The sequence below is a fragment of the Pleurodeles waltl genome, chromosome 9, assembly GCF_031143425.1.
Source record: "Pleurodeles waltl isolate 20211129_DDA chromosome 9, aPleWal1.hap1.20221129, whole genome shotgun sequence".
Lineage (NCBI taxonomy): Eukaryota > Metazoa > Chordata > Amphibia > Caudata > Salamandridae > Pleurodeles > Pleurodeles waltl.
In genome coordinates, this window is record NC_090448.1 from 749126765 (window position 1) to 749141084 (window position 14320).

A 14320-nucleotide genomic window follows, 5' to 3' on the forward strand; every position below is an offset into this window, starting at 1 on the left:
TGAAGGCACAAGTATAAGTGAAGAAGGAAAGATTACTAGAGCTAGAAAATATGATAGAAAGAAAACTAGGAAAGAGGGGGTAAATCGTGCATTTACTGGTTGGCTGAGCTGAAGTCCTGTTAGCTATCATCTGACTAGTAGGGCAAAAGGAGGTAGGGGTGATGGAAAGATGGGTATATTCATAGAAATGGTGCAAGTGGAGTGTAAAAGATTTTAAATAGTGACTATGGCGAAAACTGGAGATTAGCAGAAGGAGGGCAGGAAAAGCGCAGTAGGCATCAAGGGCCAGATGTATCATCAAGGCCATTTGCGATTCAGAAATAGCTATTTTTAAGAAATCGCTATTTCCGACTTGCAAAGTACCATGTATCACATTTGCGAATCAGTAATAGCGATTTCTTAAAAATCGCAAATGCTATTACCGAATCGCAAATTGAGATACAGGCCCCATTCGCAGCTATGGGCCTGTTGGCCCATATCTGCGAATTTTTAGCATTTCCAAGATTGCGATTTTTGAACCTGAAATCGCAATTTTGGAAATGCAAAACCCCAGGATGCTGGGGGCCTAAGGCTCACTCTTCTGCACCCCAATAGTTTTTTGTTTTTTGGGGGGATATGTAAGGTGCACACATGCCAAAAGGGCATCTGTGCTTTGCATGTACAATTTAAAAATGCATTTTAAATGCATTTTTAAATTTTGCTCATGGTTACCACCAAGTTCAACTTGGTGGTAATTCGCGATTCCTAAATGCCAAAATCGCATTTAGGAATTGCTTCATACATGTGCTAAGGAATCGCAAATAAGGAATCCTTATTTGCGATTTTTAATTTAGAGTCGCAATTTGCGACTCTCTAAACAGGGTCGCAATTTTAAGGAATCACCATTTTAGCGATTCCTTAAAATTGCATTCACAATGTATTTCATACATTCTGAAATGGCATTTTGTATTCGCAAATGGGCATTCGCACCGTTTGCGAATGCAAAATGCTTTCATACATCTGGCCCCAAATTCATGAGGAACAGTGCAAAAACATGGAAAACAAGGGAACGTAGGCTATTAATGGTATTAAAATAAGGGGATTTTCAACTTTTTTTATGTTGCAAAACAATGGGTGGTTCTTGAAGTGGGTGGAATGGAGTTCCAAAGTCTCAGTGTGCTGCTTGAGATTGATTGTGCCATTGACATTTCTTTTTTGAAGGCTGGAATATCCAGGAAGAGAACCTGAACATGTCTGGGGGCCAACGGATCTCTGCAGTGCAATATTTCAGCAAACTAAATCGGAGTGGATGGAGGTAGGGCTTTGTGGGTGTCACAAGCCTTCTTAAACTGTGCTCTTGCTTCCTTGTGAAGCCACCTGAATAACAGAAGCACAGGAGTAATTCAGTAATATTTCATGCTTCCGGAAACATAGTGAGGCAAAAGAAATGGAAAGTGCCAGCCCATCCAGGCAGCCCCAAAGACCCAAACAGCTGTTCGCCCACCCTGCCTTGGAGGGGTTGGGGGGGGTGGGGGGGGGGGGGGCTAAGTTTGGCAACAGAAGACCCACAAGAAACCAAAGCTTTTCATAGTTATAAAAATACATTGAGTGGTGTCAAATCATTCCAGGCATCAATACTTACCCTCATCCATAAGGACCCCAAACAGTCTTCCTGACTCTTTGTTTTCCAACATGTGCCCTTTATGCAGAAGAAAACATACTAAAAACCAGGACTTTCATAGTTATAAACACAGTTATAAAAAAAAAAAATTGAGTGGGGACCAACCCCTCTAGGTATCAGGTCTTGCCCACCACCACTAAAGCTCTATAGCCTTTCTGAACCTGAAGGGCAGATTAGGAAATTCGCCCCAATTTGCCCCACCCTATCTAGATACTATAGCCATCCCCACGGCATTCAAGAGGAAATCTGGATTCATTTGGATGTATGTGACAGCAGAGCACGGGTTAATCCCCTTGCATTCGGCCATATGGAATGGTGAGTTTTCTGCCCTCCCCGGAGACAGGCAGAAATATGGTAGGCACCCCCAATCTGTTGGCCTTGATGGGTTAAAAGCCCCACAGACAACCAAGGAAAATAAGAGAAAATTAATGGGGAAGGAGGGCTGGGACATTTTTGTATTGGCCATCACCCTGGCCCCAAGGGTCATTTGGGGCAGAATGCGAGGTTTACTGCTTCTCTTTGAGCACATATGTCAAAACCATGCCAAAAGAAATACCAATTTCTGCTCTCGCGCTATGGTGAATAGTTGCACTTTTGGGCATTTTTTAAACTTATATTCTCAGTGGAAACCAATGTAGTGCAGCTTACATGAATCCAGATTTATCTTACCCAGAATGACCTGCGAATGTCAAAGTATGGGTCAATGGACTATTTTACCCATATTTAAGTCACAGAAAATTCACGCAGTTCTAGCCAATTGTCAAGGTCTTACCACAGTGTGTTCCACCTTTATCCTGAATGAACCATTGCCTCCCATGTTTGGGTGAACCTAAATTGTCACAGGAACCGCCCATATGATATGGAGTGTCATATCATTGTGTGGTATGCTATGGTATGGGTCCTGGTACACAGCTGCAGAACTATGTTTAAGTAGTGAGTACCAGCAAAAGTGGAGGAGAAGCATGTAGGGAAAAGAATGCACTAGAAGAGCTGTGCATCATATTCCACAGAATGTGAACATAAAGAAATGCTGTGAACGGGGAGTAGACTACCAGACGTCAGATTGTGAACTGTAGGAGATGCAGCATGCAGTATTATGTCATATTGATTATCAAAATGTTCTAACCACCCAAGAGGGTATCCAGGCACTGAGGCAGGTATGTCGTTGTGTGGGCCAAAAAGCTGCTTATACACAAGGCTGGTCTTCAGCTTCTTGCAGAACTCAAGAAGTGAGGAGGGGACTCGGATGTGTTGAGGGAGATCGTTCCAAGTCTTGGGTGCAATATAGGAGAATGAGTGCTCTCCAGTTTAGCTTTTGGGGATGTGGGGAATGTGTGCTAGTGAGAGTGAAGGTCAATAAGCAGAGCCGTCGATCTGATGCAAGAATGAACAGCAGGAGAAACTGCTTGTTGGGGGAAGCAGTACATTGACTGAGCCCATATTTCTCCTTGCAATTCTTCAAACTGTTGATTGCACTCCGTATACTGCTTATATAATGAGATTCAATTTGCTTGCCACCCTCTTGTACCTCCATGCACAGTCTTTCCTTCAGTCACACACCAGTAGGATTTCAGGAGTTGCGCCACACTCGCCCTAAAGAAAGGAGCAGTGGCAGCGTTCCAGACAGCACCTAGAGGATTCCTTTACAAGCACAATGCTTGCTCTTATTACTCAATTACTAAGGGCTAAATAAAGTTATTCTGGAGAGATGTGCTCACTGTCTAAGAACTCTACAAGCAGCAGAGGGCACAGAGGATATTTCTCAGCTGCCTCACTATCACTTTGGGCAAATACGTTTTTCCATTGTTTTCATCTGCGATCCCGCACTAGTTTTAATGAGGAACATCAATGCACTTTACAGTTATATTTAAAGGAGGTGAGGAGCTGTGAGTTGACAGATGCATGGATAGACAAGAGTAACATGGAGCACCTTTGACAATGATCCCTCGCCAACAGTATCAATTCTTTTCAAAGAACTGGTGTAAAATGACCTAAACATGTACCACCAAAATGTCTAGGAATACCCAGCCAAGCTGTGTTATTTTGTACAAAGTCCCTCATTGTATAAGAAAATTTCGCAAACAATCCAAAATACCGGAGAGGGAAAGACAGAGTGACAAACAAGAATGACACACGAGCTAACGAGCCAAATAGTTAAAGTGAAGTATCTGTAAGCAGATGTTTTTAAAACATAATGCAGCACAAACATTTGCATGGTTTCTCTTCCAGGGGATCCTCATCAATAGTCAAACATTGAATATTCCCTTCCCTGTGCGGGGACCCCGGAGCATATGCAAAAACACACATTTATATGTAAGAAATATATATGAAAAGTAACATTTTAGTAGATAATTTCAATACAAGAATCATGTATACATGTGCAAAATAGCAATGCAGTCCATGTTGATAAACAGGCTAAAATGCTTTATTTCTACGTTTTTTTTTTTTTTTTTTTTTTAAAACATACATCGAAACTCTCCATTAGAATTAAAAAACTTTCTGAAGCCCGAGTGGAAGTCACAAAAAGTATAAGCAACACATCTGAAAAGAGAAAAACTACATTGAAAAGAAAGGAGCATTATTAGCCAACAGGCTGCATGCAAGTCAATACAGTAGAACCCAAAAATGTGGCACCGTGCCTTTAAGACCCTGAGCACCTCCAGTATCCCACCATGCCTCAGGGGTGAAAGTGAGGTGACAGCTGGTTCACAGTTAGGCCAGTTCTTTTTTCCGGCTTCTTCTGAGAGGATCCTGGAGCATTGAGCTCTCATTTTCCGGTGTGTTCACAGAAAAAATAAACCTAAAACCCTTGTTTTTCCCACTTCACTCGAAGTCTTCACTTATTCCGAGTGAAGTGATTATTTTCTTTCTTAAAATGCCTTCACCTTTTATGAAATGCCCTTCCTGTGTGAAGAAGGAGGCCCAGACGGATCCACAGTCTGTGTGCATAGTATGTTTGCCTCAGAGTCACTGCCCTGACACCTGCAGACATTGTAAAAATCTGTCTAAAAGGACTTTAAAGGGCAGAGAAAAGATTTGTCTTCATGGGCTCCATGAGAGAGAGAAAAAACGTCATCATCGTCTCTTCCCAGAACTTCTACAGGCCATTCTGATGCACGACGAGCCAGATTGACGTCAGCCGGTAAGAAAATACCTGCCTGTTCCCCGTCGACGTCATCCCTTCCGTCGTCGCATCACCAGGCGTTGACATCTACAACGCAGTTGACGGCGATTCAAACGACGTCGAAAGATACGCCGTCGACGACTCATCTCCCTCATCGGGATAGATCTCAGTCGACGGGAACCCACCGATCGATGTCAAGCAAGCACAAGAGTGCTCATACGCCGAAGACGCTCCAACCCTTGACGGCAAGACAGACGAGGTCAAGATCACCTCATCGTTCATAGCTGAGGCGTCCGTCGTCACAGGCCCATCGCTCTACGTCGAAACATACGGTATCGAGGCATACCCAGGAAACGGGCAGTCAGTCGCTAGACGTCGAGACCAGAACAGCCTATTCCACACTCGGTGTCATGGGTACATAGGCCTCCTTCAACGTCGGTCCACCGACGTTGAAGGAGGCCTATGTACCCAATCGATCGACATTGAGACAGCTATCACCTGTCTCCCAAGGAGTGGCGCATCAGGCAACGGAACAACCACCTGCCAAGAAAGATCTCCCTCCACAAGGTTCGGGGGTCTCCATACGGAGTGGGTCATCGGGAGCGTCAAGGGCCTCCTCGCCAGGACACATCTCGCCCATAAATCTATCTCCTAGATGGTTGGAGAGCTTTAACAAGACACTGGCTTCTCCAGACTCCCAGTACTCCCAGATGTACTCACCGCCAGCGTCGTTACCAAGGACACCTTCGCCAACGACGTACACAGAGCGGGCTCGCTCTACATCTGGCCAAGGTAATCCTAGACGTCAACGCAGCCTGTCAAGATCTCGGAGCAGGTCACGCTCCCTACGGAGGTCTAGGTCTTTGAGATCACGGCATCAGCTGAGAACTCCTTCATGATCCACTTCATCTAAGTCTTCCATCAGAGAATATTCTCCGACTCTGACAAACTCTCCACCGGCTAGAGTGTCCCCAGTGGATGACATAACGACCTTCAATGAGGTGTTGCTTAGAGGTGCCCAGAAACTCAACATTGACATTCCAGAACCGTGAAACTCCTCATTGGTGATTTTTGAGACCCTACAGCACAGAACATCCACCAGGAAGTTACTACCAATGGTGCCTGGTCTCCTTCAACCAACAATGGAAACGTTTCTGACACCAGCAAGCCTGCGTTCAGCGCCAGCTAGGATCCTGAAGAAGTACAAGGCCCCAGAGCAGGATCGTTTCTTTCTCAGTGTTGATCCTCCACCAGACTCGGTAATTTTAGCCGCAGCCCTCAAGACACATTCGGTGGCGTCATCGTCAACTGTGCCGCCAGATAGAGAGAGCAAATATCTGGACTCTCTGGGAAGAAAGATGTGTGGAACATCAGCTTCAGTGATGAAGGTCTGCAGTGCCTCTGCACTGTTGGGCAGATACGACTGATCCCTCTGGGATTCCCTAAACAGGTTTGCAAAGAAGTTGCCTAGAGAAGATAGACAAGACTTCCAGGAGATCCTTCAAGAGGGGAGTTTGGTGGTCAATCAGATTATCAGCGTTGCTGTGGATGGCGCGGACTTGGCGACCGACGGATATGCGCATGGCGTTTGCGCAAGAAGGCCTTCTTGGCTAAGGCTTATGGGGTTGAAGCAGGAAGCACAACATTGCATCCTAAACCTTCCGTTTAATGGTAACTCTTTATTTGGCACCCACACTGATGACGAGATGGCAAAAATGAAGTCAGAAGTCGACACGATGAGGGCAGTCGGTCTAGAGAGGCGGAAGGACTTTAGACAGAGGTATAGGCCTTATGACAGGCGTCCTTTCCAGCAGAGGGTTCAAACCCCTCATTGGTCCCAGAGACCTCAGCAGAAGCAAGGACGACCTCGGTTTCAATCTCGCAAAACTACAAGAGATCGCGGACCAAGTCTACCCCCAAAACCTCTGGCAAGCAATGAGGATTTGCTTCCCTTAATTCTGTCCACCACTCCAGTTGGGGGAAATATCGCAAAGTTTGCTTACGAGTGGGCACGGCATAACAAGAGACAAATGGGTGCTAAACAATGTAGAGAATAGATACTCTCTTCGTTTCAGATCCCCGCCACCTCCTCTACCACCAGCCAGATTAACATCTGCCCACCTATCGTTACTATTCAAAGAAGTTCGCATCCTGTTAGAAAAGAGAGCGATAGAAAAAGTGGCTGCTGCTCAAAGGGGAAAAGGAGTATACTCTCGATATTTTCTAGTAGCAAAAAAGGGTCAAGAAGACCTATTCTGGATTTGAGACTGCTGAACAAGTTAATCCGGAAACAGAAATTCATAAAGCTGGCTCTTCATCAGATTTTCCCTCAGCTGGGGAGACTGGATGTGCTCCATAGATCTACAGGATGTGTACTTTCAAATTACGATTGTACCCAAACATCGAAAATTCCCTCGGTTTGTGATCGCTTCTCAACACTACCAGTTCAGAGTGCTGCCCTTTGGCCTCAAATATGTCCCTCGGACAATCTCCAAGTGTGTGGCAATGACAGCGGCACACTTGAGAAAGCAGAAAACCTTCATTTATCCATACCTGGACGACTGGCTACTCAAAGCTTCCACCCCAGAACAGGCTGGTCCTCAATACGTTCAACTCTCTGGGTCTACAAGTCAACTTCCAAAAGTCCACTCTCATCCAAACTCAAACCCTCCACTACCTGGGACCGGTACTAGATACAAAGCAAAAAAAAGTGTATCCTTCAGAGGAGCGACTATCATCAATAATGAAGAAGTGTCACAATCTCCTCAGTTCCCCCAGACCTACAGTCCGTCAAGTGACATCTCTGTTGGGCTCCATGGCCTCTTGCATCTTCATTGTCCCGAATGCCAGACTACATAGGAGACCTCTTCAAGAGGCTCTGGAAGAACAGTGGAATCAGCACACAGGCCAATAAGAGGACAGGATAGTTCTTCCCATCGGAGTTCTGCAAGCATTACAATGGTGGATGCGCAAACATCACCTGTTAGTCGGGGCTCCGTTTCACCAATCTATTCCTTCCAACACTCTGGTAACGGAAGCATCACTACAGGAATGGGGATCTCACCTGGGTCACCTTCAGGCTCAAGGCTTGTGGTCAAGCAAGGAGCAGACTTACCATATCAACCTACTGGAACTCAGAGAGGTTCACCTGGCTCTTAAATCGTTTGCACCATCGATTCAAGGAACATCTCTGCTTGTACAGACAGACAATACAACATCGATGTACTATCTGAACAAACAAGGGGCCATGAGATCCTGTTCCATGTCTCGGGAATCTCAAGCCATCTGGCACTGGTTGATAGCGAAAGGAATGTTACAGCGGTCCACCTCCTAGGGCAGCAAAACGTAGAGGCAGATTTCCTAAGCAGGACCCTGGTAGATGACCACGTTTCGGTTCTTCACAACAAAGTCATTGCAGATATCTTCCAGCGGTGGGGTCAGCCTCAGTTAGATCTGTTTGCAGACAAAGTCAACAAAAAATGCCCAGACTTCGTGTCCAGGTTCTACCGTCCGGGGACTCGAGGGAATGCCCTGTTGATAGACTAGTCAGGGATATTTCTCTACGCTTTTCCACCGATTTCCCCCGATACCAGCGGTAATCAACAAGCTGTACAAGTCCAACACCAGGATGATATTTATAGCCCCACAATGGCCTCGTCAATACTGGTACACAGATCTACTCCAGTTGTCAGAGCAACCGCACAGGAGGCTGCCGTGCAGACCGCATCTCCTCTGCAGACTAGGGGTGGCGGGGGTGGGGGGAGGGGGATTCTTCATTCCAACCCTCCCTCGCTGAGCTTGACTGCATGGCTCCTGAACTCCTGCAGTATGGGCATCTCGGGCTCTCGCAGGAATGTATGAACATTTTAAAGGTGTCTAAAAGACCATCTACACGACGCTCCTACGACTTCGAGTGGAATAGGTTCTACGTGTGGTGCCAACAGCATGATCATAATCCTATTTTGGCGCAGGAGGAGGTCATATTGTCTTACCTGCTCCATCTGGCGAAATCAGGTCTGCAGTTTTCCTCTATTAAGGTACATTTATCTGCTATTACTGCTGAACGTAAGTCGCCCTCTCAGAAATCCTTCTTTACCATGCCAGTAGTTAAGGATTTCTTAGAAGGCTTAAAGAAAGTTTTTCCACCCATTCGGAAACCCTCACCTTCATGGGAATTGAACATGGTGTTATCTAGACTCATAGCCCCTGCCTTCGAACCCATCCACAAAGCTTCGTTGCAACACCTCACGTAGAAGACAGCTTTTCTGGTAGCCATTACTTCGGCTAGGAGAGTCAGTGAGATTCAAGCTGTCTTCGAGAGAACCTTTCACGGTTTTCGATGACAACAGTCGTCCTGGGGACTCATCTGTCGTTCTTAACTAAGGTGGTGTCGGATTTTCACATTAAATCAGACTATATCGCTTCCAACATTTTTCCCCAATCCGATTACTCCGGCGGAGAAAGCTTTCCACTCCCTGGATCTTAAGAGAGTACTAAACTTTTACCTGGATAAAACTAAATAAATGTATTAATTGTTAACTATGGACGTATGAGAACAGGCAATGCTGCCTCAAAACAAACTATTTCTAGATGGGTAGTGTCATGTATTTTTACTGCACATCGATTGGCTAACAAGCAGTTATCAGCTAAGCCTAAGGCTCACTCAACAAGAGGGAAGGCGGCTACTGCAGCCCTCCTTAACAATGTTCCCATCTCCGAGATCTGTAAGGCTGCTACATGGAGATCTGTACATAGTTTACTAGGCATTACTGTTTAGAGTCAGATGCCAAGGCAGACGCACAAGTTGGTCAAGTGACTCTAAGAAATTTATTTGCATAATATATGGTTTTCCTGCACTTCTATTACACAGTCCGCAGAGGTAAGGGATGGGCTTGCTAATCTATTCAATGTTTATGACTATTGATGAGGATCCCCTGGAAGAGAAGGATACGTTACTTACCTGTAAATCCTAGTTCTCTTCCAGGGGTATCCTCATCAAAGTGATAAACAACCCACCCTCCTCCCCAGACGCGAGTAATTCTCGAAGTGCAGTAGAGACCATGTGTCTAATCTATTGAGCTTTATCACTGTAAAAAAAGTACTGGCCTAACTGTGAACCAACTGTCACCTCTTTCACCCCTGAGGCACGGTGGGATATTGGAGGTGCTCAGGGTCTTAAAGGCACAGTACCAAATTGTTTGGTTCTACTGTATTGACTTGCATGCAGCCTATTGGCTAATAATGCTCCTTTCTTTTCAATGTAGTTTTTCTCTTTTAAGATGTGTTGCTTATACTTTCTGTGACTTCCACTCGGGCTTCAGAATTTTTTTTTTTTAAATTCTAATGAAGAGTTTTGATGTATGTTTAAAAAAAAAAAAACTCCATAGAAATAAAGCATTTTAGCCTGTTTATCAACAGACTGCATTGCTATTTTGCACATGTATACATGATTCTTGTATGGAAATTATCTACTAAAATGTTACTTTTCATATATATTTCATACATGTACATGTGTGTTTTTGCATATGCTCCGGGATCCCCGCATGGGGACGGAAATATTAAATGTTTATGACTTTGATGAGGATACCCCTGGAAGAGAACTAGGATTTACAGGTAAGTAACTTATTCTTCTCTGACTGGTGGGTCTGTTTTTCTGAGTCGTGCCCCTAACTTTGTAAGGCATATGCAGCTAATTCCCTGCAGGGCTTTGGTATATGTGTGCAATCTAAAGAAGGTGAAACCAATCCAAAATCCTCCTAAAGTCTGGAGCAACAAGCAAAATGACACCAGTTTCCATAGACAAATGAAAACAAAAGCAATAAGTGACAAGGAAGGCAATCAATGATAAGTAATTGGTAGGCTCCAAGACCCTTTTAGATTTGTTTTACAGAAAAATAGATCTTGCAAGTGACAGAGGCATGAGCGGTCTCAGGCGAGACCTCATAAAAACATTTTTTTGAACAGCAACTTTAAAAACATTTGTTTTTTTTAATTGTTCATTTTGCCTTCTTTTTTGGTTCCCATCATGATAATCTGCAAATCCAGAGTACTTTAACAATTCTCAACATGTGTGTTTGTGTGGGGGGGGGGGGGGGGGGGGGTGTACACAAATGTGACTTGGATAGTTTTTCTGGAAAAACAGTTACAAATACTCAGGTGCAAACTGCTCTGAAAAATGGCCAGGCACTGTGATTGAAGCCCCAGCCTTTGATCCTGATTATTCATAGAACATTTGGGAGTAACAAGGTAGTCAAAGAGGAGAGATTTTGATGGGGTTCAGAAAGACCACTTCTGTTTAAATGTTAATGGTATAAGAAAGCTGGTATAAATGATATGCTGGCCCTAGTGTTTTCATGTAGAAATTGTTCAGGGTGAACAAGTTACTTACCTTCTATGACACCTTATCTGTTAGAGACATATTCTAATTGCAGATTCCTTACTGTTAAACTTTCCCTAGGTGTTGGTCTCGATCCGGAACTTTTCTCTAATGGAAAATGGATTTCTTAACTTGGCGAGAGGGCTCCATTTTGTCTAACATTTCAGTTCCATTTGTTCTGTGCTACAAGCAAAATGTATGCCTTCATTAGTCCTGTTTAAATTTTATTTGTTGCAAATGTGCTGGTTTCTTAGAGATGCTTTCGAAACTTGTAGATGGGCTAATCACCCTATGTTCTAGAAATGTTATCTCTGTTTTAGCATCCTGTTCTTGTGGTTTAAAAGGTGCTACAGGAAATGTTTGCTTGAAGGCGTCTGGACATTGTGACGCATGTATAGTGTGGTAAATAAGTGTGCAATAAAAGACAAAGGCTGAGGTGAAGGTCAGTTGCTTTGGCCAAGGAGTTTCATTTTGATACTCTTTGGAGGTGACAGCTGCAGCAAATAAGATGCTATCTTGGAGCATAATCCAAATCCTTGTATTCAATCTTGTACAAATTCAGCCTCTTACAAGAAGAGACTCAAATTTATTTCACATAGTACCCATGCACAGCGTTGTGGCGTCGGTCAGCTCCGTGTCCATCACTGGCATCGTGCTCATCAGACATGAAGTCACAGGTCCTATGTAGGCGCCACCCCAGCACACTGTCAGTTTCTTTACATAACTTTCCACACAAGAAGCGCAGAACCCTGAAGAACACGGACCACTGGTGTAACAAAACTAGGGCCCTGAAAGAGAAGTCCCTGTCCCTAGAAATCAGTTTGCATAGTGGGGAGGATGGGTGTGCTGGTAAGGAATCTGCAGCTAGAAAATGTCTACCAGATAAGGCATTAACGAAGGTAAGCAACTTGTTCATCTGATAGAGACTTCTAGTTGCAGAATCCTTACCTTAGAATACATATACAAGCAATACCATTGGAGGAGAGTCTGCGAACTAAGATCATACTAGGAAGTCCTGTAGCCCTGAACGTGCAAAGTACCCATCCAGTTGGACCAGACTGTCTAAGCAGTAGAGTTTGATGAACGTGTGCAAGGATGCCTATGTTGTGCCTGACAGATGTCTAGGACTAGAACATTTGGTGCTAACGCAGTGGTTGCAGCTGTTGTCCTTGTAGAATAAGTACATAAACCCTCCGGGGGTTCCTTTTTAGCCAATGTGTAGCACATTTTAATGCAGAGAACGAGCCATCTGCAGATGGTTCTTTTCTGCACTGCCTGACCCTTCATTGCATACACATAACCAATAAAGAGTTGATCATCCACCTGGAACTCTTTGGTACGATCAAGATGGAACCCCAAAGCTCTGTTTGGGTCCAGGCAGTGGAGTCTCCCCTTTTCCTTAGAAGGATGTGGGGGTGCATAAAAAGTAGGCAAGATGATGGATTAGCCTACATGGAAGGGCGCAACCACCTTCGAAAATAAAGAAACCCTAGTGCGAAGCACAACTTTGTCAGGCTAGGTAGACAGATAGGGCGGGTTAGATGATAATGCCTGCAGCTTTCTTACCCTGCGAGCAGAGGTAATGGCCATAAGGAAGGCTGTTTTTAACATCAGAAGCCTACGAGAACAATTATGGAGTGACTCAAAAGGAGCACACATTAAGGTGGTAAGAACCAAATTCAAATCCTATTGCGGCATGAAGAAAGGGGATGGAGGAAACATATGGGTAATACCCTTAAAAAAACCTGTAAGTGCAAAGCACTTGTTGTACTCATAGTATCAATAAAGCAAGACACACTCAAAAGAATAACTCAGATTTTTATAAAATGTTCAAGACCAAGAACATCACAATCAGGTACATGCGATTTAAGTTATGAATTTTTGAAGTTTTCAGCAAACTTAATTGTTTTGTGGGAAATTATGCACCATAGGAATCAATGGTGAAATATTAAAAAATGCATATAAAAAAAACAGGCAATGCGTTTATCAATGTATCCTTTGCAGGTATGTCGAGGTTGCCGGTGGGCACTATGGACCAGCTGAGAAATTCAGGTGGCTCCCGTTATCAGCAGGAGCAGCTGCAGAAAGTCTTTGGTCACTGCAGGTGACCACTTGGAAAAGCATGGCAAAGGTAAGTCCAGTGGGTCCCCTTGGAATGGAGAGGTCGCAAGGGGTGGGGGACCCTTAGTGGACAGCTGGATCCTTCAGTGCAAGGCATAGTGCGGCCAGGTGCAGAGTGAATCGGTGAGCCAGGAGCTGTGCGCAAAGGAGCCCTTGGAAACAGGTTGTAGTCACTTTGAGGGTCGCTTGCAGGTCAGCAGTGGCACTCTTGTAGAAGGCCAAGGTGGCTTCTGAAGTCCCTCGACTGGAGCTTCCTCATGGTCCTTTTTCATTCCAGAATGGACTGTCCTTCTGGGTGTCCGACATCAGGGGACCAGTATCTAGGGCTATTGCACGGTTTGGCTACTGGATGGCACAGTGCCACCAAACTTGGCACACTTACAGGGTTTGTCCTCATGGTCCGTCAGATTGAGTTTGGTCACAGTGCAGCGTCTGGTTCCTTGGTCAGCAGCCGCAAGTGAAATGACCTTCAATGGGTCTTTGGTATTCGATTGCAGGAGAGTGATGTCTTCACTCTGGAGGGAGATCTTTGGCAATTTTCGAAGTGTGGAGGTCCTCTGGGGGTTTGTAGAGTCCATCCAACATCCAAGCAACTGTCAAGTCCTGTGTGCAGCAGGCAGGGTTTGGTGTCTTTTTTGGTGCAGCAAGACTTCAATTCTCAAGTCTTGGGTCTTCTTTATTGCTGGTCTTCTTTTGTCCTTGGAATCTGATTTCCTGGTCTAGGGATGCCCATTAAATACTGTATTTGGTGGGTGTTTAGGGAAGTACCTAGTACTGACTAATGGGTCACCTACTTTAGGGTGGCTACACCCACTAAGTGACCCCTTCTTGTGGGCACAGGTCACTTCCCTACACCCGACTGGCTATTTTCCTTCAATGCAAGATGGAGGAAAATGAAATGGAGGGGTCACCTCACATGCAACACCTTAGGGGTGGTGGAAGCTGGGGCTGACCACTCCTCCTGTCGTTTGTGCGGTTTCCCCGCCATTGCTCCCACTAAAAATGTGGCTAGGCAAGGGGAGGCCATTTGCTAGCAGCA

The 14320-nt window shown here is 44.8% G+C and overlaps 1 protein-coding gene across 3 annotated transcripts in view; it reads right to left on the minus strand.

Annotated features, from left to right (window-relative positions):
* The window catches only part of PCNX3 (pecanex 3), a 707803-nt gene that overhangs the window by 555192 nt on the left and 138291 nt on the right, over positions 1 to 14320 (minus strand). For 2 of the 3 annotated variants that reach the window (XM_069207883.1, XM_069207882.1), the window contains exon 7: positions 1622 to 1678. The exons of the other annotated variant lie outside the window; for it this stretch is intronic. In XM_069207883.1, coding sequence (XP_069063984.1) covers positions 1622 to 1678 — 57 coding nt within the window. The remainder of the gene's footprint in view (positions 1 to 1621; positions 1679 to 14320) is intronic. 3 annotated transcript variants of the gene reach the window in all.